This window comes from Stegostoma tigrinum, chromosome 35 (assembly GCF_030684315.1).
Source record: "Stegostoma tigrinum isolate sSteTig4 chromosome 35, sSteTig4.hap1, whole genome shotgun sequence".
Classification (NCBI taxonomy): domain Eukaryota; kingdom Metazoa; phylum Chordata; class Chondrichthyes; order Orectolobiformes; family Stegostomatidae; genus Stegostoma; species Stegostoma tigrinum.
In genome coordinates, this window is record NC_081388.1 from 14,466,408 (window position 1) to 14,491,949 (window position 25,542).

Sequence of the window (25,542 nt, forward strand, 5' to 3'; positions counted from 1 at the left end):
AGAACATTGCCTGGGTCTCTGGATTAACAGTCCAGCAATAATACCCCTGGGCCATCACCTCCCCACTGCTGGAGGCATTGCGGTAGATACATTAACAAAGCAAGTTTCTGGCTCTCAAGCAGGTGGGGAGGATTTGAGGTGGTCTCAGATTACCCTGAAGTGACCTAGCCCCACAGTCACTCTGAAATCTGACAGATCCTAGGTAATCCCAATTGAAAATCTAGTGACTCCATCTCTTGAATAGTGGTACCAGGGGTTGTATACTGAACAATCTAACCTCAGTGGGTCACATGACTGGATTTTTTAGCTGAGTGCTACTGATTCTGAAGGCATTTGAATGTGGCCAAATACTTTTTTCAGACGAAGGACTGGGTGTGGGGGAGCAAGCTAACCTGATCGGCTGTATTGACGTATTTATCTCCCAATCCCACACAATGTTCATGGAAAGCAGTGGGGGGTGGGGTTGGGTGTGTCTTGTCTGTGACTTGTGGTTCAGGGTCCCTCTGTGGAGCAGTGCACCATTTGTCTAGATTCAGAAACCTCTTGGAGAAAGGTAAATATCTTCCCCCTCACGCGCTCTCCCTGAACGTCCACTTCCTCTGAGCCCTCACATTGGCCACGCAAACTCATGTCCCGTCCCATGCTCAGAATGTACACAACTGACAGCAACATCACATCTCGAAACACATCCTCAGAAATAGCAAAGTGTGGAGCTGGATGAAGACAGCAGGCCAAGGAGCACCTTCGGAGCACATCCCCTCCCTACCTCCCCACCTATACTCTCCTCTCCATCTGTCTTCTCCTCCATCCATCTTCGGTCCACCTCCCCCTCTCTCCCTATTTATTCCAGAACCCTCTCCCCATCCCCCTTTTCTGATGAAAGGTCTAGGCCCGAAACGTCAGCTTTTGTGCTCCTGAGATGCTGCTTGGCCTGCTGTGTTCATCCAGCTTCACACTTTGTTATCTCGGATTCTCCAGCATCTGCAGTTCCCACTATCTCTGATCACATACTCAGAAATGTTCTTTGAAATGAAACCGTTGTTGCTACAAGCCTACGAAGACATCAATCAGACAGACTATGAAAGATTCAAAGCTTCAAAAATCTTCACACCTCTTATTTTCACCCAAATAAACATTGAGGCAAAGGAGAACACAAAAAGGCCAATTTATCGTATCCTCTTAAAAGTGTCAATCAAGCAAAGCTAACAATTCATTTCAGCAAGGGAGATTCCTGATGAGCTAATGGTCTCGGCTAAAGATGTAAACTGAAGAAGGTGGAAAATCAGGTGCCAAGGGGAATGGCTCAGGAGTTTGGGCAATAGCTGGTATTGAGTTGGCATGAAGGATACAAGTGACCATGGTGAGTTGGGTAGAAAGGGAGTTGGTGTGAGGGCTAGAGGGTCTAACCGTTTCTATGACTGGGATGACATCGCTGAGAACAGAGAAGGTCCTAACCAGCCCAAAACTTTGGCAGCATGGAATCAATTTCTGGTGTTGGAGGGTCCAATTCTGTTTCACCTCTGCCCAAACCTCCCACACTCTCCCATCCTAAAGTTTGAATAGATGTATCACACCGAGATGGGTCCAACAATACAGAAAATTTGCTTGATAGTGAAAATCCAGACCTAGGGTCATTGTGGCACTTAAGGAGGCCATTTGGCCCATCAAGGCCATGCCAACTGTATCACTGCTTATACGTTGTCTTAAATGTGAGGTGTTGCATTTTGGAAAGGCAAATCAGGGCTGGATTTATACACTTAATGGTAGGGTGCTGGGGAGTGTTGCCGAACAAAGAGATCTTGGAATGCAGGTTCATAGTTCCTTGAAAGTGGAGTCTCATGTAGACAGGATAGTGAAGAAAGTACTTGGTATGCTTGCCTTTATCGATCAGGGCATTGAGTATAGAAGTTGGGAGGTCATGTTGTGTCTGTCTAGGACATTGGTGAGGCCACTTTTGGAACACTGCATGCAATTCCAGGCTCCTTGCTATAAGAAAGACATTGTTAAAAAGGGCTGTTGAAAGGGTTCAGGAAAAACATTTACCAGGCTATTGCCAGAGTTGGAGGGTTTGAGCTATAGGGAGGTGCTGAATAGGCTGAGGCTTTTTTTCCCTGGAGTGTTGGAGGTTCTGGGTTGATCTTATAGAAGTTTATGAAATCATGAAGGTCGCAGATAGGGCGATCAGCAAAGGACTTTTTCCCAGTTTAAGGGAGTCCAAAACTAGAGGGCATAGTTTTAAAGTGACAGATTTTAAAGAGGCCAAAGGGGCAATATTTTCACACAGCGGGCCGTGCATGTATAGAATGAACTGCCAGGGGAAGTGGTGCAGGCTGGTACAATTACAACATTTAAAAGGCTTCTGGATGGGTATATGAATAGGAAAGATTCAGAGGGATATGGGCCAAATGCTGGCAAATGGGACTAGATTAATTTAGGATATCTGGTTGGCATGGACAAGTTGGACTGAAGGGTGAGTTTCTGTGCTGTACAGCTCTAGGACTCTACTCTTTTGAATGCTGGCAAGGTTTTATTGCTCCGTTTCAAGAGTTCCAGTTGCCCAGCAAGACTTTGTGAAGGCTTCTGTGAGACCTCAGTCCCGTGTAGCTCTGTAAATGTGACATTCGTTAAACTCCATATATGGTGTTGGCCTTTGCCCTGACTGGATCTCATTCAGGGTATTAAAAATTGCCACTTCTAATCCTACTGCTCCATGTTTGAGAGGGCACTGTTGATTTTGATTCAATATTGAAACTGCTTCTTTATTTCTGGCTAGATTGGAGTATTCTGCCTTGAAAGGTCGTGACTAGCAGAGGACTGCACACCAGGGATATACGTCAAGCTAAACATGTCACACATAATGGTCCAGGTCCAAACCAATGAAAGGTAGATGTGTTCAGTTCTTCAAATAAGGAACGATCAGATGTTGGACTCAATCACAGGGCAGAGGAGTGAAGAGGGCTTGGAAGGATTTGACAACATTGCAATGATTCAGAAGTTGATAGGCAAGGATACCAACTCAGTTTCACTTGAGATCTTCCAATAGTTGATGATAAAGTATTTTTTCACTGTGATGGTAGTCTAGATACAATTAAACACATTTGGAAAAGACACATTTGAAACTTTTCACCTTGCTCTCACCAGGACAATTCATAAGACTATCAATTTAAGGGGAAGCCAACATTTCTACACTCACACAGTATAAATGTCTGTTTCTCTTTAAATTTGTCATTCTTGCAAATGGTCCTGACGAGCGCAGATGAAAAGATTTGAGCATATGTGCCCTTTCTGTGCATGCTAAACAACTTGTTGAGTTTGATGAGGGATTTTTTTTTCTTTGAACTACACTAAAAAGAATGGAATTGGCAGAATGAACATGATCCATACCTGATCACAGCAATCCAATGTTGTGGATAGATAAGCCCGGTCTGCAGGCTCATCGATCTATCAGGCTGCTGTTAGTCACTGACCATCAACTGGTAGAGGGTAGAAGCTGGGTCTTACCTGTAACTTGGTCGACGAGGATGCGTGAGGTGATGATTCTGCCATATTGTGAAAAGAGTTGCTCCATCTCTTTCTGGCTCATGGTCTTGGGAAGCCCACTGACGTAGAGATTGGCATCTCGAATGGAGGCAGAGCTGGGCCGGGCATATGAGACCTGGAACATGGAAATGGTAACACTCAAAACGTAGTCATCTCAAATATTTTCAAGGGGGAAAGGTGGAATTTTCTTGCTCCTGATCTTCTATTGAAAATGGTGCTTTCATTTATGGAGATAATAAGGTAGACAGTGAGTCCTGGATTCTGATTATCACATGGGTCATGTCAGCGAGCAAGATGCAGAATCCTTTAATGGTTAAGTGGAACTGGTTCGGAGTTGACTGAGGCCAGTTGATGGTTATTGGACTTTGTATTTAAGAGATGTGTTCTCCCCTCCATCTGAGGGCAGCACGGTGGCTCAGTGGCTAGCACTGCTGCCTCACAGCACCAGGGACCTCGGTTTGACTCCACTGTTGGGTGACTGTGTGGAGCTTGCATATTTTCCCTGTATCTGCATGGGTTTCCTCCACGTACTCTGGTTTCCTCCCAAAGATATGCTGGTTAGACGGTTTGGCTAACTGCACGTAGTGTCCAGGGATGTGCAGGCCAGGTGAAAATATGGAGGCTGGGGAATAGGGTAGGAGGCACATTTAGGCAGAATGCTGTTTGGAGGATCGGTGAAACTTTATGGGCCGAATGGCCTGCTTCCACACTGTAGGGATTCTAAGATTCCATTCTGATTTAGCCCCTTCCCTTTCTCCCTGTCTCCCCTTCACTTTGATGGTTTGCATTTATCTTAATCAGCTTCGCATGTAAATATTTGATTGGCTGCACAGATAGAGATTAATAGCTAAAAACAGGAAAAAAGTCATGGTGATTTGCTGGTGGGAAAGTCACTTAGTTCTGCGTAATGGCACTTCCAGATATACAGAGTAAAAAAAAAGTTCGATTCTCCCCTTTCAACTCCATTTTGATTTAGTCCCTTCCTGTTCTCCCTAAATCTGCTTCACCTTTGCCAGTTTGTATTGACTGTAATGAGGTCTGTGCGCAATTGTTCGATTAGCAACACAGTAATTTACCAGCGGTGGGTTAATAAGTAAAAGAAAACCACACTGACTTGGTAATGGGGAGCAAGAAGTGTTCAATAGTGTGTGGTAGCACTCCTGGATGTAAAAGAAAGAACTGGGCTTGGAATTAGAAACAAGAGTGATTAACCAGTGGTGGTTAATAAAATTTAAAAAAAATGGTGATTTGGTGATAGAGAAAAGAAAGCAATCACTTGCCTGTAGCAGCAATTCCGAGGTGGAGTGCTTTACCTCACCTCTCAACTCCATCCTGATTTAACCCTCTCCCCCTTCCCCATGCCTCTCCCTCAGCTTCACTATTTCCCACTGCCCTTAAAGGGCTTTGCCCATTAATTGTGCGATCGCAAGCATGGGCCATTTACTGATGGTGTGTAATAAATGAAGGAAAATACCAGGGGCTGATTTGGTTGTGGGGAAAACAAAATGCTCAGTGGTGTATAAGAACAATTCTGGACAGAGAAAAACAGAGTTGGGTTCTAACAGGCACAGGGGTGTGGTTCCTGCTTCTGGACTTGTTTTGATAACTGAGACGGTCTGTGTTCCTGGCCCTGATTCTTTAACCTTGGTTCGGGGCTTCTGTGATGGTAGTGTCCCCACATCTAGACCAGGAGGCACAGGTTCACGTTCTACCTGCACCAGATGTATGTGGTCGCAACTCTGAACACATTGATGAGAAAATAAACATTGGGTCCTTCTCTTGGTGCTTTGAGAGAGAGAGGTGATAGGCTGAAGTGCACCATGTCCCCCTTGACTCCATTTTCAATTGGACACGCTCCCCCTCCCTCTCTTCTTCACCTTCATCATTATTGTTACTGTTGCACTGCTCCTGGTGTCTGTTTTAATTTGTCAACTCGCTACGTATACATAATGTATAAAAAATGAATTGGGTTCTTTGGGCCTACTCCTAGGCCTGGCAAAAGTATGTACTAATGGGTCCAAGCAAGTACACAGGACAGGATGTTAATTCCCCAAATGCTTGTCCCTCTTTTATAATTGGCGAGGGAGCACACAGTGCCCCGGGTACCCTTAAAGCTTTTCAGGATTGATGGGCACCAAAGGAGCTGGGATGGATTATGTCCACTTCCCCTCCTCCCCACAGAACTACTTTTGATTTTGAGGCTCTTGCTTTCTCCTCTCGCTTTTTTGTTCAGTATCTTTGGTGTTTGGTTATTGTTGAGGGGAACAGCATGTGATATTGGTTCATTTGAATTTTGGCTCATTTTAAACAGAGAAACCAAAAGAATGGAGTCTGCCCTTAGTAGTGCATTAGCTTTGGAGCAGAGAGGAAGGTGAAACCTGGTGTTAGTGTTTATCTGTAAGCTTTTACTGCCTAATTCAAATTCATGGGTATTGGTCTGTGAACAAGAGCATATCATGGTTTGGCTGTTCTTGCCTTTAACTGTACCCGAAGATTGCAATTAGTCTTGATCTCAGTATCTGCAATGGATGATCAACCCACTTAAACTCTTTATTCCTGAAAAGAGAGAGGTTGCTTTATATCACGTGCTCGTCAGGGCAAATGCAAGAATGCCAATTTCTCAAACAGTCACAACTGTTTAAATAAAGGAGAGAAGGGTACTAATTGGTTGGCAGGTTGATTTTGATTGGACGAGGTATTAGCATGAAGAAAACAAAGCCCAGCCTTTAACTCCTGCCATATAAATTGTTGCGTGACGGTTTGAAATTTGGTGTTCTTGCATTTGTCCTGATGAACGCAGGGCAAAAAGCATCAGCAACCTGTCTCTCTTATCATCAATACATTGACTTCTGTTACTTGCAGATTTCCTGAACCCTTGGAGTGCTGCCATTTTAGGCCGTGGGTTGGTACGAGCAGTGAATGTGGAAGGAAGAGCAATTTAGAGCTGACATCCAAAGGTTCTGCACCTGAAAAGTTATCAACACTTGGAACTGACTTCAGTCTGGGCTATGATGACACAGCATGTTATTTTAGGAACTGATCTTGTTTGCTACACAAGGGCATGTATGAATGGTGCTTGTCAGCTATTTCCAGTGTCAGGGGAATACTGCATCTCTTCCTCCCTTGGATTAGGCCTTAACAGCATTGGAGGCCAACTTTGACAATGCTTTTAAACAAACCTGAGAGCCACTTGAATATGTAGAACCCCTGAAGTGTGGGAGGAGGTCTGCACCAACCCTCCAAAGAACATCTCACCCTATGCCCCAAATCAGACATTCGCCATGGCTAATCCATCTAGTCTGCACATCCCTGGACAACTCAGCATTGTCCAAACCTGCACATCTTTGAACTGCGGGAGGAAACCCACGCACACAAAGGGAGAACGTGCAAACTCCACGAGAGTCACCCGAGGCTGGAATCGAACCCGGGTACCTGGCGCTGCGAGCCAGTGGCGCTAGCCACTGAGCCACCGAGCAGCTAACCCAACTGAAAGCTGCCGACTCCTCTGCTCCATTTTAAAAGAGCTAAATCGAGATGAAAGCCTCGCGTCCTGCGATGGCGCGCTGAAGAAAAGAGGAGGCGAGTGTCTCGCTCTTCGCCGGGTGCTCCCGATCCTGTTCAAACAAGCCATTAATTGCCAGCTACACAGAACAGATTGTGTAGCAGAGTCCTGCTGTAATGACCTACCCATAATCCCTCTCGCATTCACTACACAAGCCATTGCCATCCCAGGAGAATGCTGCAGCTAATTTTACTCTGGTAATGATGCAGTTCCTCCATCTGTCAGACAAACAGCCTTTTAAAGGGGAGCTTGCCTCATCCAGCACACATGAAAGACAAGCAAAGGCCCATGCTATGAACTCAGGCAGTCATTACAGCTACACCCCCATGGGATGAGGTACAAAATGTTTCGTAAATTAACCTTAAGGGAACTGCATCTCCATGGCAACCTCCGACACACGAACGTCTTTGCTCGCTGTCAAAGATTCGGCCCCCGCGCCTTCTCTCGTTTAGAAAAAGAAAAATTAAATGAGAACCGAAGCACAATGGCTTCTGAAAATAGTTTTTTTTATTGGGGGTGGGGAGGGGACTGACTGTGTTGGGGGTGAGAAGGACGGGGAGGTCGGTGAAAATTCACCATGCACGAGATGTCAGCCATTTGTGTGTGTTTGTGTTCAGCCTCTCTCCTGTGAGTTAAAGGGTGTGTGCGTGTAAGTGTGTGTATGTGTGTGTGTGAGTGTGTATGTGTGTGTACGTGTGTGTGTGTGAGCATGCGTGTGTGTGTATGTGAGAGTGTGTGTATGTGTGCGTGTGTGGGAGCATGTGTGTGCATGCGAGAGAGAATGTGTGTATGTGTGTGAGAATGTGTATGCGAGAGAGAGTGTTTGTGTGTGTGTGTGTGTGTGTGTGTGTTTGTGTAAGCGTGTGCGTGTGTGAGGAGGCGTGTGTGACTGTGAATGTGTATGTGTGCGAGAGAGGATGCATGTGACTGTGAGCGTGTGTGTTTATCTGTGTAAGTCTTCCTCCTCTTATTTTCTCATTGTCTTTCAAGGCAAGAAAACATCAGTGAGTTTGTGATCAGCTGTTATCATATTTACACAAATTGATGTCTCATCTTTGGCAGCTGAATGTCTGCGATCATGCCTAAGTTGCTCTGCGGTCAAGTAGACAACGGTTAAAAAGGCTCAAAGTATCTTTGTCTCATGTTTCCTTGTTCTGACTCACCTTGTCCTCTCTCCTCTTGTTGTCCCCTTCACCTCTCCCCTCGATCTCTGCTCTTGATCACTCCCCTCAATTTCTTTCCTCTGTCTCTTCTTGATCTCTCTCCTCGATCTCCCCCCTTAATCTCCCCCTTTAATCTCTTCCCTCGATCTCCCCCCTTAATCTCTCCCCTCAATCTCCCCCTTTAATCTCTTCCCTTGATCTCCCCCCTTAATCTCTCCCCTCAATCTCCCCCTTTAATCTCTTCCCTCGATCTCCCCCCTTAATCTCTCCCCTCAATCTCCCCCTTTAATCTCTTCCCTCGATCTCCCCCCTTAATCTCTCCCCTCAATCTCCCCCTTTAATCTCTTCCCTCGATCTCCCCCCTTAATCTCTCCCCTCAATCTTCCCCTTTAATCTCTTCCCTCGATCTCTCCCTTTTGGTCTCCTGGTTCTTGTTTGTCAAAATTTCCCTGGAATCTTTTTGCACTGTTGCAATCCTCATCAGCCTTGAAAATCCAGCACATACCACCTGCTGACACATGTCCCTCTGGTCCTTAAGGCCTGAGCATCCTCTCTCGCTCTGTCAGTACTGTGCCTGTCCCTGGAGGTCTGACACTGCGGTGATAGAGCCCCTGCCTAGAGGCCAGAAACCCTGGGCTCATGGCCCTATGCTAAGTCTTGTTGGATACACAAAGGCAGCCTGTTCTACCCTCGCTGTTGGTCAGAGGAGGGGCTCAAGGAAAAAGTGGATGTGCCTGAGAAGATCTCCCTCCTTTAGAATTCCTCGCATGATCCTCCCCATTGCCCAGTGCATGTCATGATTACAAAAGCACATACAGACAGCCCATCACCCCTCTCTTGGAACTGCTGTGCCAATATTGTTGTGGGCTCAGTGCGTATCACTTTCACCTCAGATGGTTGTGGGTTCAAGCCCTGTCCTGGGACCTAGTTCAGGCTGGCTAATCTGAAATCTGCATTGAGGGGATGCTGTTCTTTCGGGTAAGATGGTCAGCCAGTGTGCCCCCTGGTGGTTTCCTAGATTGTGAATTCCACCACCAACACCTTAAAAGCAGATTAGGTAATCTTGTTAATAAAATGCGAGGCTGGATGAACACAGCAGGCCAAGCAGCATCCCAGGAGCACAAAAGCTGAAGTTTCGGGCCTAGACCCTTCATCAGAGAGTCTAGGCCCGAAACGTCAGCTTTTGTGCTCCTGAGATGCTGCTTGGCCTGCTGTGTTCATCCAGCCTCACATTTTATTATCTTGGAATTCTCCAGCATCTGCAGTTCCCATTATCTCTTAGGTAATCTTGTTGCTGCTTACTGTGCACATTGGAGGTTATGTTTTCTACATTATAATCGAAACCGCAGCCAACAGTAAGTCAAAGGTCGCAAACAAATGTGAGACCTCCTGAATTTGTGAAAGGCACTACAGGAACAGGAGTAGGTCATTGGGTTCCTCAGGCCTTTTCTACCACTCAATGAGATCATGGCTGATAGTCACAGAGTCATTCAGCATGGTAATGGACCCCTCAGCAGAACTTGTCCATATTGACCAAGTTTTCCAAACTGAACTAGTCCCATTTGCCTGCCTTTGGCCCATATCACACCAAAACTTTCTCATGCATATACCTATCCAAACATCTATTAAATGTTGTAACACTTCCTACCACTTCATTCCACACATTAACCACTCTCTGTGTGAAACAGTTGCCCCTCAGGTCCCCTCTTCCTCTCATTTTAAAAATATGCCCTCTAGTTTTGAGCTCATCTACCTTTGCTATTCACCTTGTCTATGCTCGTCGTGATTTTACAAACCTCTATATGGTCACCCTGCAACCTCCTACATTCCAGGGGGAGAAAAAAAGTCCTAGCCTATCCAGCATCTCTTTATAACTCAAACCCTCCACTCCCAGGAACATCCTTGTAAATCTTTTCTGCACCATCTCCAATTGAACAATATCCTTCCTATAACAGGGTGACGAGAACAATACACTGTTCTCCAAAAGTGGCCTCACTTACATCCTGTACTACCACAGCATGGCTTCCCAACTCCTATACAAATGTCTGAGCAATGAAGGCAAGTGTGCCATGCAGCTTCTTTACCACCTTATCTACCCGTGGCTCAACTTTCAAAGTAATATGTACCTGAGCCCTTCAGTCTCTATGTTCAACAACACTCCCCAGGGCCCTAACATTAATTGCATAAGCCCTGCCCTCGTTTGTTTTACCAAAATGCAACACCTTGCATTTATCCAAATTAAACTCCAACTGCCACTCCTCAGCCCATTAGCCTAATTGATCAAGATCCCGTTCTAATTTTAAGTAACCTTTTTACTGTCAGCTGTACCTGCCTTTGGCTCATATCCCTTAATATCTTAGCTTCACAAAAATGTATCTATCTCAGATTTAAAATTAACAACTAACCGAGCACTGAATGCTGCTTGTAGAAGAGAGTTCCTAACTTCTACCACCCTTTAGTGTGTAGCAGTGCTTCCTAATATCTCTCCTGAATAATCTGACCTGAATTCTCAGTCTATGCTCCTTAATTCTAGAATCCCCAACCAGCAGAAATAGTTTATCTTCATCTACCTTGTCTTTTCCTGTAAATATAGGAAGCAGACCCTTCGGTCCAACCAGTCCATGTTGACCATGTTCCCAATCAAAGATGGTCCCACCTGCCTGCATTTGGCCCACATCCCTCCAAACCTTTCTTGCTCATATACTTATCCAAATATCTTTTGAACATTGTAACTGTACCTCCACACCAATTTCTCTGGCAGTTCATTCCACGTGCGAGTAAGTCTCTGTGTAGAATATTCGTCCCTCATGTCCTTTTTAAATCTTTCCCCTCTCACCTTAAAAATGTACCCACGAGTTTTGAAATCCCCCATCCTAGGGAAAAGACCCTTGACTTTCACTTTATCAAGGTCCCTCATTATTTTATATAGCTCCTGTGCTCCAGTGAGAAAAGTCTCAGCCTATCTAGCCTCTCTCTATAACTCAAACACCTCAGTCCCAGCAATGTCATGGTAAATCTTTCCTGAAATATTTTGAAGACTTGATCACATCACTCTTTAACCTTCTACATTCTAGAGAAAACAGGCCCAATTTGTATAATCTCCCCTCATAACTTAGCCCGTCAAATCCAGATATCGTTCTCGTAAATTTAATGCTGTACTCCCTCCAAGACCAATATATCCCTCCTAAGGTGTTGTTTTTGTTTTATTTATTCTCAGGATGTGGGCATCGCTGGCTAGGCCAACATTTATTGCCCAGAGGGCAATTAAGAGTCAACTCCATGACCTATATTTTTGCCAGATCAGCACATTTTCTGCACTTTTCCCCTCTCGCATCAGAGAGAGGATGTAAAGAAAACATAATTTGACTCACAGAAGTATCTCCCAGGCCAAGATGCCACCCAGAAGGGTCAGCTAGCCATGTGCATGAGGTTGTAATTAAGTGGCACTAGGAGTCTGGAATGTTCTGACGGTGTGTAGGGAGGGGAGGGGATGGTTTCCCATCTGGTGCTCGGGGAGGTTAATTGTGAAGGTGACTCACTTCAGGGATGACACCATCCCGGAGAGCAGAGAAATGGGATTTGATACACCAAGAGCTGAAATACACACCAGCCATTTAGAGATATTCATGATTGGATAATTTGTGGCTTGCTTTCTCGACGTGGGCAAGAACATATGTGAAATGGAAGACACTTAACAGCTTTCGGAGAACAATAGGCTTGTGTTGAAAAGGCTGTCTGTTCCCAGTTTGGCCCAGACTTTGCCAGGATTAGGCAAACTCACCAAATCCAGCCTGTCCCTTTGACAAGAAAGCAGACCTGGCTTGATTTGTAACATAAACCTCATTGTTGTTTGAGGAAGGCAGCTTATTTCCTGTGAAATAAAGGAAAATGTTTTCATTTAGATGGCACCTTTCAGCTCTTTTGGTGTTGGAGTCACTGCTGCAATGGAGGTAGCTAATTTGCACACAGCAAGCTCCCACAGAGTCTACAGAAAATGAATGTTTCTTCCCCCCCCCGCAGTGATGTAATAAAACGAAGGAGTGCAGTTGAGGGCGATCCGAAACAAACAGAAACAAAAATTGCTGGAGAAACTCAGTGGCGTTGGAGAGAAAGAGGAATAGTGTTAACGTTTCAGGTCCAGTATGACACCTCTTCAGTTCTGACTCGAAATGGTCACTCTGATTTTTTTGCTCTCCATAGACCTGCTGAGTTTGCCCAGCACTTTCTCTTTCAGTTTGTTTTTTTTCTTGCTGTTGGTTAAGGTTTGGGTGCAGGAAGTTGCAGCAGGAGATGGTCTTCTTGAAGACATCTCTGCCTTTGAATCAATCTTTTACCTTCCCGAAATATCCTCCACATTCCTCGATGCCTTCAATGCCCTGAAATCTGTCAAGCTTTGTCCTGAACACATTCAATGACTTTTCCTCCACAGCCCTCTGGGGCAGAGAATTCCAAAGATTTGCCACCCTCTAAGAGAAGAAATTTCTCCTCATCTCAGTCACAAATGGCCTTCCCCTTATTCCGAAAGGGTGGGTCCTGGTTCTAGTCGGGTTCATCGCCAAGTTAGTAAATCTAGTCTTCCCCATTCCCTTAGTGAATGGCTCCATACATTCTCTGCGATCTCACCGAAGTGGGTGCAGAGGACATCCACCAGGATGTGGCCTGGGATGGAGTACCTTAGCTAACTGTTTGGAGTAGAGAGGAGGTTGAGAGGGTACCTATCAGAGGTGTGTAAGATTACTAGCAGCATGGCCAGGGGGAATAGGAAGCGGCTGCTCCCTCTGTTGAAGGGTCAGTAACAAAGCCGAAAAGTTGTGGGTGAAAAGCTTTGGGGAGAGGGGGTGGGATTTGAGGAAAAATGTCTTCCACAAGGAGGTGGTGGGCATGTGTCATGCGTTGTCTGGGAGGGTATTCGGGGTAGGAAACTTCTTAACCATTAAAAAGCACTTGGATGAACACGAGAAGTTGTATAACTTCCAAGGCTATGGGCCTAGTGTTAGAAAGAGGGACTGGTATTGATTTTGTGCGATAAAAATTAGCATCTTCTGTGCTGTATGATTCTATGATTCATTACACACACCTACACATACCTTGACTTTCTTTAGGCCATCTTTCACTTCAGCCTGATTTCTTTGCTCTCTACATTCCCCAGTACGTTTACAACTCTTCATTCTTGAAGGGATGAGCTCAGAATCTGAGCGACCATTTCTTCAGTTCATTCAAAAACTCTTCTACCCATATCTGAACTCCCAGCAAGCCCCACTCACCCAGCATTGATGTGCTTGTGAGCCCTTGCTGATCCCCTCAGTCCTGCAATGCCTCACTAGCTCCATGTTTTGAGTTTTTTTGTGTGGGTGCAGCTGGTCTTGGTTTAGGTGTAGGAAATAGGAGCAGGAGAAGGTCACTTGGCCCCTTCTCTACCCCACTGCCCCTCCGGACACTGCATTTCTCCGAGTTGCTGCACACGTGTATTGCGGGTCAGTTAGCTCAATTGCAATGCACAGTGATGCCAACAGTTCAATTCCCGCACTGGTTGGAGTTACCATGAAGACCTCACCTTCTCAACATCTCCCTCGCCTGAGGCGTACTGACTCTCACATTAGACCACCACCAGTCACCTCTGTACAATGAAAGAGCAGCCCTATTGTCCATGAGGGCAATGGTGACTTTACCTTCATCACTGTCTGCCTATCTGGCTTCAAGCGGTTTCTGACTCCCACTTTGTGGGAAATCTCTCCAAATCTTCTTCCATTTCCCCCCTCCACCACTTCATTGTAAGATGCCCCTCAAAGACTATTTGGCCACCATGTGCAACATTCCTGTGAAGCACCTTGGGATGTTTCATTATGTCAAATGGCATTATACGAAGGCAGGCAGGTTGAAGTTAATGGTTCGGCATGCAGCAACAGTGGTCGTGTTACATGATAAACATTCACTTCCTGACTTGCTCCTGGTGGTCAGGGATCACCGGGCAGTGATTGAGAGTAGGAACTCCGACTGATACTCCATCACTGCTTGCTTCTTCTCTAGCTTGTGCTGGGACTAACTATAACCCAACGCTATCCCGCCAAGAAAGATTTTCCAAAACCTGACGATGCCAATTTTGAAGCGGACAATCCATTTTTTTTTCTTGGGCGACCTTCTGGAACCTATCATATTTGAATTTTTTTTGTGTGGCACATTCAGGGGATGGGTAAAGTGGCACCTCACCAGCGGCCTGTTGCAGTTTCGCAGGCCCAACATGGACTTCCGGCCTCACAGCGATTCCAGAGGCGCCTCCCAGCTTAGATGTGTAACCTGGCATGGAGTGGGTGTGGAAGGACTGAACTTTTTTATTTTGCCATTTTCTTATTTAATTCTATGATCTGTAATGCTGGGCTTTTTATTTCTTTGTTGTGCCCCCCTAAGAAATTGTACTGAAGAAACTGTACCTCGGTACCTTGTATCTAAGATTTTTTATTCATTCATGGGATGAGGGCATCGCTGGCTAGGCAGCAATTAATGCCCATCCCTAATTGCCCAGGGGGCAGTTCAGAGTTAGCCACATGGCAGTGAGCCTAGAGTCACATGCAGGCCAAATGTGAGGACAGCAGTTGCCTTCCCTAAAGGACATTAGTGAACCAGGTGGATTTTTCCTGACAATTGGTAATGGATTCACAGTCATCGTTAGACTGTTAATTCCAGATATTTTATTGAATTCAAATTCCACCATCTGCCATGGCTGGGTTCGAATCTGGGTTCCCCAGAACATTATCTGGGTCTCTGGATTAACAGTCTGGTGATAATATCTCTGGGCCATCACCTCGTCACTAAGTAGCAACGTGTAAACTTTTCACCGTACCCATGTGAGCTAATGTGACAATAAAGCTATTTCAAGCCAGTATGTTCCTAAACTATCTCCGGTCCTCTCTTATTCGGCCTGCAGTTTACCTCCTGCCTCAGGAGCAGGTGAAAACCTCTTAGTCCGCCTCCCCCTCTCTCCCTATTTATTCCAGTTCCCTCTCCCCATCCCCCTTTTCTGATGAAGGGTCTAGGCCCGAAACGTCAGCTTTTGTGCTCCTGAGATGCTGCTTGGCCTTCTGTGTTCATCCAGCTCCACACTTTGTTATCTTAGCTGTGAAACGTGTTCTGTTATTCAATGAGCTTATGACTCACCTGTATCTGAATTTGACCACTCAAGACTTATTTCCCCAGCCGTTCAGGACACTTTGCACAAGATCCTGCACCTTTCAGGGGGTTCTGAAACTCACGGACCCCAGCCGCCCTCTTAAATAGTTTATGAAGATCACAAGGCGCTGTTCAAAAAATTAGCTTGGCCCTTTATCTCATTCCTATGGGGAAGAACGGTGGCTCGGGGGTGAGCACTGCTGCCTCACACGGCGCCGGGGATCCGCGTTTAATCCCACCCTGCGGCGACTCTCTGCGTGGAGTTTGGACGTTCTCCCCGTGTCTGCGTGGGTTTCCCCCCACAGTCCAAAGACGTGCAGGTTGGGAGGATTGGCCGTGGGAAATTGCCCATGGTTGGTAAGGAGTATGCAACATGGGAAGCGCAGGGTTACAGGGCTAGGATAGGGGGTGGGTGGATCTGAGTGGGGTGCTCTTTGCAGGTCTGGCGTGGACAAATAGCCTGCTTCCACACTGTAGGGATTCTACGGACGGGATCTTATGGTGCCCACTTTTGTCTCCTACGATGTTATAACGAAGACCGTGCTTCAAAACAAAGCCCATCAGCAATGAATAGCTTTAGGATGTTCTGAGGATGTGAACAGTGCCATGCCACGCTTCTCATTCCCAAAAAGCCCCTACAAGACCCGTGGGCTTCCCACTCCGACCCTATAAATCACTGTGCGAAGTTTTTCGAGCAGAAACTTTTTTTAAAGCAGCAAGAGATGTTTGGAATCAAAACTGCAGGCTGTCGAACACAAATCCCTCTTCCTTGTAGACTCCCTCGGCTGGAAAATGTGCCTCAAGTGGATGCACGTCACAGATTTTGTGGGGGCGGGCCAGGGTTAGGGTTCGCGGTAGGCGCTACGTAAATGCGAGGCGCGTCCTTTTCCTTGTACGGGGCAGCACTGACCCTGTGGGGCGAACGCAGGATGACGGGAGGTGGAACGGGTTCCCACTAAAGTCTGGTGTAGCTGATAGCACAGGAGCGTAGCAGAGTCCAGTGGGCCAAATGGCCTCTTCTGTGTTGTTCAGTGCGACGCATTGTGCAGAGGTGCTGCTTCAGAACCGCATCTCATCCTTTGCAACGTGATGCCAGTCAGATTAGTTTTTGATAAACGTTGGAACAGGTCATATAATTGCCTGACCCCCACCCATTCCCTAACAGTGAACTAAAAAGCAATACAGAAGGAAATCTGGAGTTGCTGTGTTTGCTTCGAGAAGATCAGTGGCGTTTTGCTTCAAACCTTATCTATTTTTCTCCCCCCAAAATAGCACAGGACCAGATTCTTCCATCTCCTGCGACTGTATTATAAATAGACACATGTGTGGCTGTTTTTTTCTCTCTCACAGCATCCGCTGTCATCACATTTGATGTGTAATTCCTTGGAGAATTTTTGCTTCTTGTTTTCCGAGCTGAGAATTATTACCTCGGGCGCAGGGCTGTGGTTACAAATCACCGCGCTCCCTAGCCGGGTTATCAGTAACATTTCGGCATCCGAAGTGTTCCTTACGGGGGCGAATGTCCGCGGTGAAGGGTTACCGGGAATGTACTGGGGATCTGATGGGTTCGTCTACTCCTGCAACCACTCCCTGTCCCAATGTAAGGTGGTAACAATGCGTGATGAGGGCAGCCCACAGGAGGGTAAAACTGTGTGGGAAGGGGCACATTACCCATCCCTTTACTACACCCAAAACCTTTTCATATCCTCACCTTTCCTACACCCTCACCTTTCCTACACCCTCACCTTTCCTACACCCTCACCTTTCCAATACCCTCACCTTTCCGATACCCTCACCTTTCCTACACCCTCACCTTTCCTACACCCTCACCTTTTCGACACTCACCTTTCCTATACCCTCACCTTTCCTACACTCTCACCTTTCCTATACCCTCACCTTTCCTATACCCTCACCTTTCCTCCACCCTCACCTTTCCTACACCCTCACCTTTCCTACACTCTCACCTTTCCTATACCCTCACCTTTCCGACACTCTCACCTTTCCTACACCCTCACCTTTCCTACACTCTCACCTTTCCTACACCCTTACCTTTCCTACACCCTCACCCTTCCTACACCCTCACCTTTCCGACACTCTCACCTTTCCTACACCCTCACCTTTCCTACACCCTCACCTTTCCTATACCCTCACCTTTCCTACACCCTCACCTTTCCTACACCCTCACCTTTCCTATACCCTCACCTTTCCGACACTCTCACCTTTCCTACACCCTCAACTTTCCTACACCCTCACCTTTCCTATACCCTCACCTTTCCGACACTCTCACCTTTCCTACACCCTCACCTTTCCTATACCCTCACCTTTCCTACACCCTCACCTTTCCTATACCCTCACCTTTCCTACACCCTCACCTTTCCGATACCCTCACCTTTCCGATACCCTCACCTTTCCTATACCCTCACCTTTCCTACACCCTCACCTTTCCTACACCCTCACCTTTCCTATACCCTCACCTTTCCTACACCCTCAGCTTGCCTACAGCCCCAAATTACCTTAGCCCCCACTTTCACATGGCCCCACCTTTCCTGTAGCCCCACCTTTCCGAGAGCCCCACCTTGTCTGTAGACCCCCTTTCCGAGAGCCCCACTTTGCTTCTAGCCCCACCTTGCCTGTAGGCACGCTTTTCTACTCTCTCACTCAGTCACGCACCTCGCACCACCATGTCCCTGCACCCCCGAACCCAATCCCCATTTCCCTGATGATTTAAACGTTTGAGCAAGCAATAAACCTGGGGGCAGCTTGTGGGGCTGAGAGTGAGGCTTTGAGGGGGATGGGCTGGCAATGGCGGTGAGGTTGGTGGTGGGAGTGGAGCCGAATTCGCTTTGAATGTGCAAACTGCACTGCGTTCCTGTGGTTGGGGTGGCATCTGGCATTTTAGCTGGACGCCTGAGCCAGCTGTGGGAGGGTCGGTGGGGGTTGCAAAAAGGGTGGGAGTACAGGAGGGTGGGGATGTTGGGGTGTAGAAGGGGTGGGGGTGTTTGAGGGGTGGGAGTGTGGGACATGGGTCAGTTGGAGGGGTGAGGATGGGTTGTGGGGGCATGGAGCTGATGGGGTGTTGGAGCTGTGGGGGGATGGGGGTGATGGGAGGCATGGGGCTGTTGGACGAGTGGGGGTGTCAGCAAGATGGAAGTGTGGGGGCGTGGGCCTGTTTGAAGGGGTGCGAGTGTCAGCGAGATGGGGCTGTAGGGTCATGGGGCTGTTGTGGGGTTGGGGTGGGGGCTGCTGTTGATGGGGTGTGAGGCTGATTGGAGGTAGGGATGTGGGGATGTTGGGCTGTTGGAGGGGTGGGGCTGTGGGGGCATGGGGCTGGTGTTTTTGGGGGGGTTGTTGGAGGTGGGAGTGTGGGGGTGTGGGACTGATGGGGGTGTGGGGACGTGGGGCTGTTGGAGGGATAGGGGTGTGGGGGGTTGTCGGTCTATTAGAGGGGTGGGGTGTGGGAGTATGGGGCTGTTAGGGGGATGGGGGTGTGGGGGCATGGGGCTGTTGGAGGGGATGGGGTGCAGGAGTGTGGGGCTGTTGGAGCGGTGGCGGGTGCTGGTGTGGGGGCATATGGCTGTTGGAGGGGAGGGGTGTCGGGGTATGGGGCTGCTAGAGAGGTGGGGGTTATCAGCAAGGTGGGGAATGGGTGGAGTGTGGGGCTGTTTGGGGATGGGGGTGTGGGGGCGTGGGGCTGTTGGGGGAATGGGGGTGTGGGGCCTGGGGCTGTTGGGGGGGTTGGGGACGTACGGCTATTGGAGGGATGGGGGTGGGGGCATGGGGCTGTTGGAGAGGTGGAGTGTGTTGGTGAGTGGGGATAGGTGGAGTGTGGGGCTGTTAGAGAGGTGGGGGCATTGGCGGGGTGAGGGTAAGCGAAGGATGGGGGTGGGATGAAAGCCCAGAATGCTGATTTTCAGGGAAACATCTGGAAAGTTCCAGAGTCAGTGCTGTTCTACTTATTTCTATGTTGTCTGTCTACAGCACTTTGAACACTTTTAGTGTCTAAGATCGCACCATCAGACCATTTTCTCATTGTATTTCTGAGTACTAAAGGGGGATGGTTGTGACGTAGTGACAATGCCTCCGGGCTAGTAAACCAGAGGTTTGGGCTGGTACTATGGGGAACATGGCTTCACAACCCTCCATAGGAGGCTGGTGGTGTTTGAATTTGATCGATTTAAAATTTCTGGGATGTAAACATGGCTCATCTCTGGCTATGTATGCTTTTCACTTTTATTAAATTCACTTGTGGGTCACGGACTTCATGGCTGGGCCCAGCATTGATTGCTCGTCCCTAGTTGCCCTCTTGAGAAGGTGGGGTTGAGCTGCCTTCTTCAACTGCTGCAGTCTGTGTCCTGGAGGTAAACCCAAAACGCTATTAGGGAAGCAGTTCCCGGTTTTTGACGGCGATATATTTCCGTGTCAGGATGGTGAGCAGCTTGGAGGGGGATAGGGTTCGCGTTTGTCTGCTGTCCCTGTCCTCCTGGATGGAAGTGGTCGTGGGTTTGGAAGGTGCTGTCTGAGGATCTTTGGTGAATTTCTGCAGTGCATCTTGTAGATGGTACACACTGCTGCGACTGAGCGTCGGTGGCGGAGGGAGTGGGATGTTTGTGGGATGTGGTGCCAATCACGTGGGGGCTGCTTTGTCCTGGATGGTGTCAGAGCTTCTTGAGTGTTGTTGGGGCTGCACCCATCCAGGCAAATGCGGAGTATTCCATCCCACTTGTTGTAGCCTGGAGCTGCGGAGGATGATGGTGAAGGCACCATTTTCCATCCATCACAAGGCTGACAAGCAATCTCTCCCATTCACGTTGCCTGCCATCAGTGAGTATCGGGAGAATTTCAAATCATTGTGTTTGGCGACCTCATGAGCTCGCCTTCCTTGACCATCAAGTCCTGGGCTGGGACTCAAATCTGACGCTTCTGACTCAGAGACAGGGACATGACCCATTGACACACAAGATTTCCTTATTCAGTTCAGTGGGAGTGTTCTGATACTAGATTAGCAAGTCAGTGATCTCCATTGATGATCTGAGTTCAAATCCCACCACAGTTGCAGAATTTGATAAGTAAAAATAACTCTTGGTTTAAATGGTGCCCGTGGAACTAATGGATTGCTGTCCACACCACCCTGATATCCTTTGGGAAATCTACCACCTCAACTAGTCTGGACTGCATGTGACTCCAGACCCACATTCAATATCTGCCTCCTGAAATACTCCCAGCAAGTGTCGTGGTTCAGGAGGAGTTGAGGATTGGCCATAAATACAGGCCTGGAAAGGGCACCCAGATCCTGTGTGAGGGTCAAGGCGAAAATAAAAGGACCTGAGGTTCTTTCCTGAACCAGGCATGTACAGGAGCTGGGATGAACAGAGAGCCAATATAATTAACTCTGGTGATAGTAGGAACTATCGATGCTGGAAAATCTGAGATAACAAGGTGTAGAGCTGGATGAACACAGCAGGCCAGGCAGCACCAGAGGAGTGGGAAGGCTGATGTTTCGGGTCTAGACCCTTCTTCAGAAAATTTTCTGATGTTTCGGGTCTGAAACATCAGCTTTCCTGCTCCTCTGATGCTGCCTGGCCTTCTAAGTTCATCCAGCTCTACACTTGTTATCTCATAATTGCCGTTGGTCTTTTAATGGAAAATCTCTGTACAGGCTGTGTTATCCCTTGTGGCAAAACCAAGGCAGAAATCCAATAAAAACCCAGTCCTCAAACAAGTCGGTCAGACCATGCTAATGGCTACACTCCACACTGTTCTCTTTCCGCACCTACTTCACCATGACCCTATCTATATATCCTTATGTTCTTTCCTCCCTCGTGCATTCGCTTCTACCTCATATTCTCTATTTCTTTTTTGTGGGCCTGGTGGACTATATAAGGGGAAAATCATGTTCTTACCTCTCCACAGCTAGGCTCGAGCTGGGGAGTTTCAGTAACCTGTTCCCAAGGAGCTGCAGCTCAAGGACGTGAGACTCTGCAGCAAGCCCCGCTGACCAGGACATTTTGCCTTTCTTTCCCCCTCCATGCATGGTGCTTCGGTAAGATTTACAGATTTAGTAAAGCACAATCCCTCTGGTTTTAGCTTCTCCTTGCCTGCACCATGTTTACAGTGCAGTGGGGAGGGGGAGGGGTGTGCTTTAGCTCAGTTGGCTAGACAGTATGTGAGGCGTTTGGAATGAACTTCGGGGTTCAATCCTTGTACCAACTGAGGTAACTCTTAGAGCTTAATGTAAACCACAGGGAGCAAGCCTTAGATGAAGGGTGAGCAAGTATCGTGCTTACCTTAATAGTTTTAGTTTGCAGCTTGAGTCCGTTTAAGGTGTTAATAGCTTTGTCTGCATCGTTGGGGTCCACGTAGTTTACAAAACCATATCCTAAGCTCTGGCCTGTGAATAAACAGAAGGAAAAAAACAATTCAGAAATGGAAGACCGACCGGAGGCTGAAGAGTCGGCTCAGTACAACCACATTACAAACCTCCTTCACAATGGGGTTCCTGTCTCCAGGACATAATACAGAGGAATATTGAGACTCCCAGCACCATGTTTGTAAACCTCTGTGTCAATTAGGGACACTCGTCTGCAAGACTATGGCGTCCATAATTGGCAGTCTGCCAGTCGTCTCCAGGAAGGGAAAAACTTGTTGATTGCCCTCCCCAAAGGCCCTCAGTGAAACAAATCAGCTTTTCTAGACAATCGATTATAGCTTTATAGTCGTCCCTAATTTCCAATTCCACATTCGAGTATTGCTGCTGAATGCCACGTGTGATTTGAGCCCGTGACTCCAGAGCAAGTTCAATGGCGTTGCCATCTGTAGGGCTGAGGAATGGTCACTTGACCCCAGATGTTAACTCTGATTTCTCTCCACAGATGCTGCCAGACCCGCTAAGCTTTTCCCAGCAATTTCTGTTTCTGATTCTGATTTACAGCATCTGCAGTTAATTACATTTTTACCACCTGCAACGTTGGGTTTAAAAGTGAAATCTTCAAACTGGACCATTAACCGTTCATCGTTAAGTGTTAATTCCTCAAGAAAAATACATGAAAAAGGTCTGTTATGAAAAATATAGCCTGTTTGCTCTGTGAGGTAACCATTCTTTTACAGTGAGTCACCTGGAGGTGTTTTCCAATTAGTTTTCTGCGCAATTGGATGTGTGGAAAATAGTCTGAAATCATAGAATCCCTACAGAGTGGAAACAAGCCCTTCAGCCCAAGTCCACACCAACCCTCAGAGCATCCCATCTAGATCCATCCCCTTATAACCCACATTCCTGAACACTATGGTCAATTTAGCGTGACCAATCGACCTAATCTGCACATTTTTAGACTGTGGGAGGAAACTGGAGTACCCAGAGGAAACCCATGCAGACATGGGGAGAATGTGCAAACTCCACACAGACAGTCACCTGAGGCTGGAATTGAACCCAGGTCCCTGGTGCTGTGAGGTAGCAGTGTTAACCACTGAGCCACTGTGCCACCCCAAAAGATAAAAGTCCCAATCAGAGAGGACATGAGCAGGATGGGGCGGAGAGGACTTCAATATTTCCCAGTCTCTCAGCAGCATGCCCAGACATATCAGCAGCTTCCTATCAGGAAATCTAGGAAGTTTGATGTCAATGCTTACGTTCCTCTTTTGGCTGATAACCCCCCCCCCCCCGTCCTTTGCGTCTCTCTGCGCCCTCCCCCCCCCAGGTAATGTTCTCGTCCATGCCCTCAATCTAAGATTTCTTCTCCTCTTGGTTCTTCTTAATATGTCATCTAAAGAACTAAGTGTTGAGGTACCCTCTCACCTTTTCAACATGGGTGGAACTGAGAGGGGGTGGCACGGTGGTGTAGTGCTGTGGTCTCACAGTGCCAGGAACCTGGGTTCGATTCTGCGCTTGAATGACTGTCTGTGTGGAGTTTGCACATTCTCCCACTTTTGTCTGTGTGGTCCAAAGATGTGCAGGCTAGTTGGTTTGGCCATGGGGTGAAACCTTGTGAGGATGGGATGGTCTTTGGAGGGGGTAGTGCAGACTTGATATGGCCTCTACCTGACTGTACGAGAGACAAGAGGAACTGGTGAGGTCATCAGTGTGGGTGGGGAAACTGGAGTGGTTCTGTGAGCAAATTTCTCTACTAGGAGCCTTTTGGCTGCACTCAACCAGGTAGGGAGCATCTATGCAATGGGTGTTGGGTACCTGTCACTAGTCAATTTCTCTCATTGCATTAAGTTACTTGAAATGCTCTCAATAACACTCTTGACAAGTTCAGTAGTAAAGCAATGATCAAACTGAGCAAGAGAAAGGGCATTGTACACTTGGCCTGCATGTTATTTGGCTCACTGTCTTATCTACACTTCAAATGAAAAGAAAGGAAGAAATTGCAATCGAGTTGCACCTTTCGCATCCTCATGGCAATACAAAGAATGCCTCACAGCCAATGAATCTGCCTTATGGTGCAGGTGCCATTGTTTTGCAACTGCCAACTGTCACACAGCGAGATCCCACAAGCAGCAACTGGGATATACAACCAGTTCTTCTCTTTTTATGCGTCTGCAGGGAGTGGGGTTGGTCCTCAGTGAACGTTTCTTGGGACGAAAAGGAGACTTTTCTGCTCAAGTGGCCAAGTAATTTCACACGACGAAGAGGTGCTGGGTTGGACTGGGGCAGACAAGGTCAAAAATCATGCCAGGTTACAGTCCAACGGGTTTATTTGAAACCACAAGCTTTCGGAGCGCTGCCCCTTTGCCAGGTGCATCTGTAAGGGCACACAGACGCAGGGTTCTCTCTGCCTGTAAACTGGTGTCTGTGTGCCCTCTCTTGCTGCACCTGGCGAAGGGGCAGCACTCAGAAAGCTTGTGGTTTCAAATAACCCCATTGGACTGTAACCTGGCATGGTACTATTTTCACTTGATGTTACAACAGGGCCTTCGTTCATCTCGCTGAAAGCAAAGGTGGCTCCTCCAGCAGTGAGGCACCCCATGCTGATCTGCACTGGGGTTTCAGCTGAGGTTTCGAGGAAGTAGAGTGAGGCTTGAGGTTTCTGAGTCAGAGTTCAGAGTGCTATCACAAAGGAAAGCTGTTGCTAAGTAGCCAGCAACACAAACCCCCTGGAGTAGTTGGTACGTCTTGAAAATGAACAGCATCTGCTGTCGTTCTTAATTTTTGCCAATAAAGTATATTTTGTTTAGTCACAAGGTGTAGGTTTTACCTATCCCTACCTGCCCAGAGGAGCCAGCTGCATTGTTGTCATATGTAGGCCAGACCAGGTAAGGATGGCAGATTCCTTCCCTGAAGGACGTTATTGAACTAGATGAGGTTTTCCTGACAATTGACAATGGTTTCACAGTCATCATTATCTCATTTAATTCAAAGTTCACCATCTGTTGTGGCTAGATTTGAACTTGGGTCTCTGGATTAATCATCTCACAATGATATAGCTAGGGCATCACCTCCCCTTATTTGTTGTATGTCCCCAGTCACCCAGCTGAAAGTGAGCCAATCTGCTTGAATATATATATATATATGGGATACCTAGAAATGATAATGTAAGCAGGCCATTTAGCCCATCCAGTCCCTGTTGGTGTGTATCCTCCACTTTATCCAGAAATACTCCTTTATCTCCCTTTAATCTTGTTTGGGATGTGGGTTTCCATGGCAAAGCTGTCATTTGTTACTTATTTCTAATTGTTTCTTCAGAGGATGGTTCAGGGTTGACCACATTGTTGTAGACTGAGGTAGGAAGGCAGATTTCCTTCCTTAAAGGACAATCGGGGAACCCAGATGGGGTTTTGCAATAATTGATGTCAGTTGTAAGGGTCACAATTGCTGAGATTTGCTTTCAACTCCAGTCTTCTACTTGAATTTAAATTCCACCATCTGTCATGGTAGGATTTGAACCCACGTCCTCAGAGCATTAACAAAGAACAGCAATAAAAATGACATGAGGTTGTTCAGCAGTAACCATTAAAACTATCTTCTACTTGGAGCACACCCCTTTCCTCCCCAGCGAATTGTTTGCATGGTTTTGCCCTCAGCAGAACTCACCTATTTTTCTGCTAATACTAGCTGTCATTAACACCTATTCTGCATCTAGTTCCCTCCTTTGATATCACTAACACTTTGTTTGCATT

At 47.2% G+C, this 25,542-nt stretch overlaps 1 protein-coding gene across 4 annotated transcripts in view; it reads right to left on the reverse strand.

Moving 5' to 3' along the window:
- Positions 1-25,542, reverse strand: part of elavl3 (ELAV like neuron-specific RNA binding protein 3) — a 252,150-nt gene that overhangs the window by 36,602 nt on the left and 190,006 nt on the right. For all 4 annotated transcript variants that reach the window (XM_048522068.2, XM_048522066.2, XM_048522067.2 and 1 more), the window contains exons 3-4: positions 21,714-21,817; positions 3,502-3,655 (exon numbers count right to left, since the gene is read on the reverse strand). In XM_048522068.2, the coding sequence (XP_048378025.1) occupies positions 3,502-3,655; positions 21,714-21,817 (258 nt within the window). The remainder of the gene's footprint in view (positions 1-3,501; positions 3,656-21,713; positions 21,818-25,542) is intronic.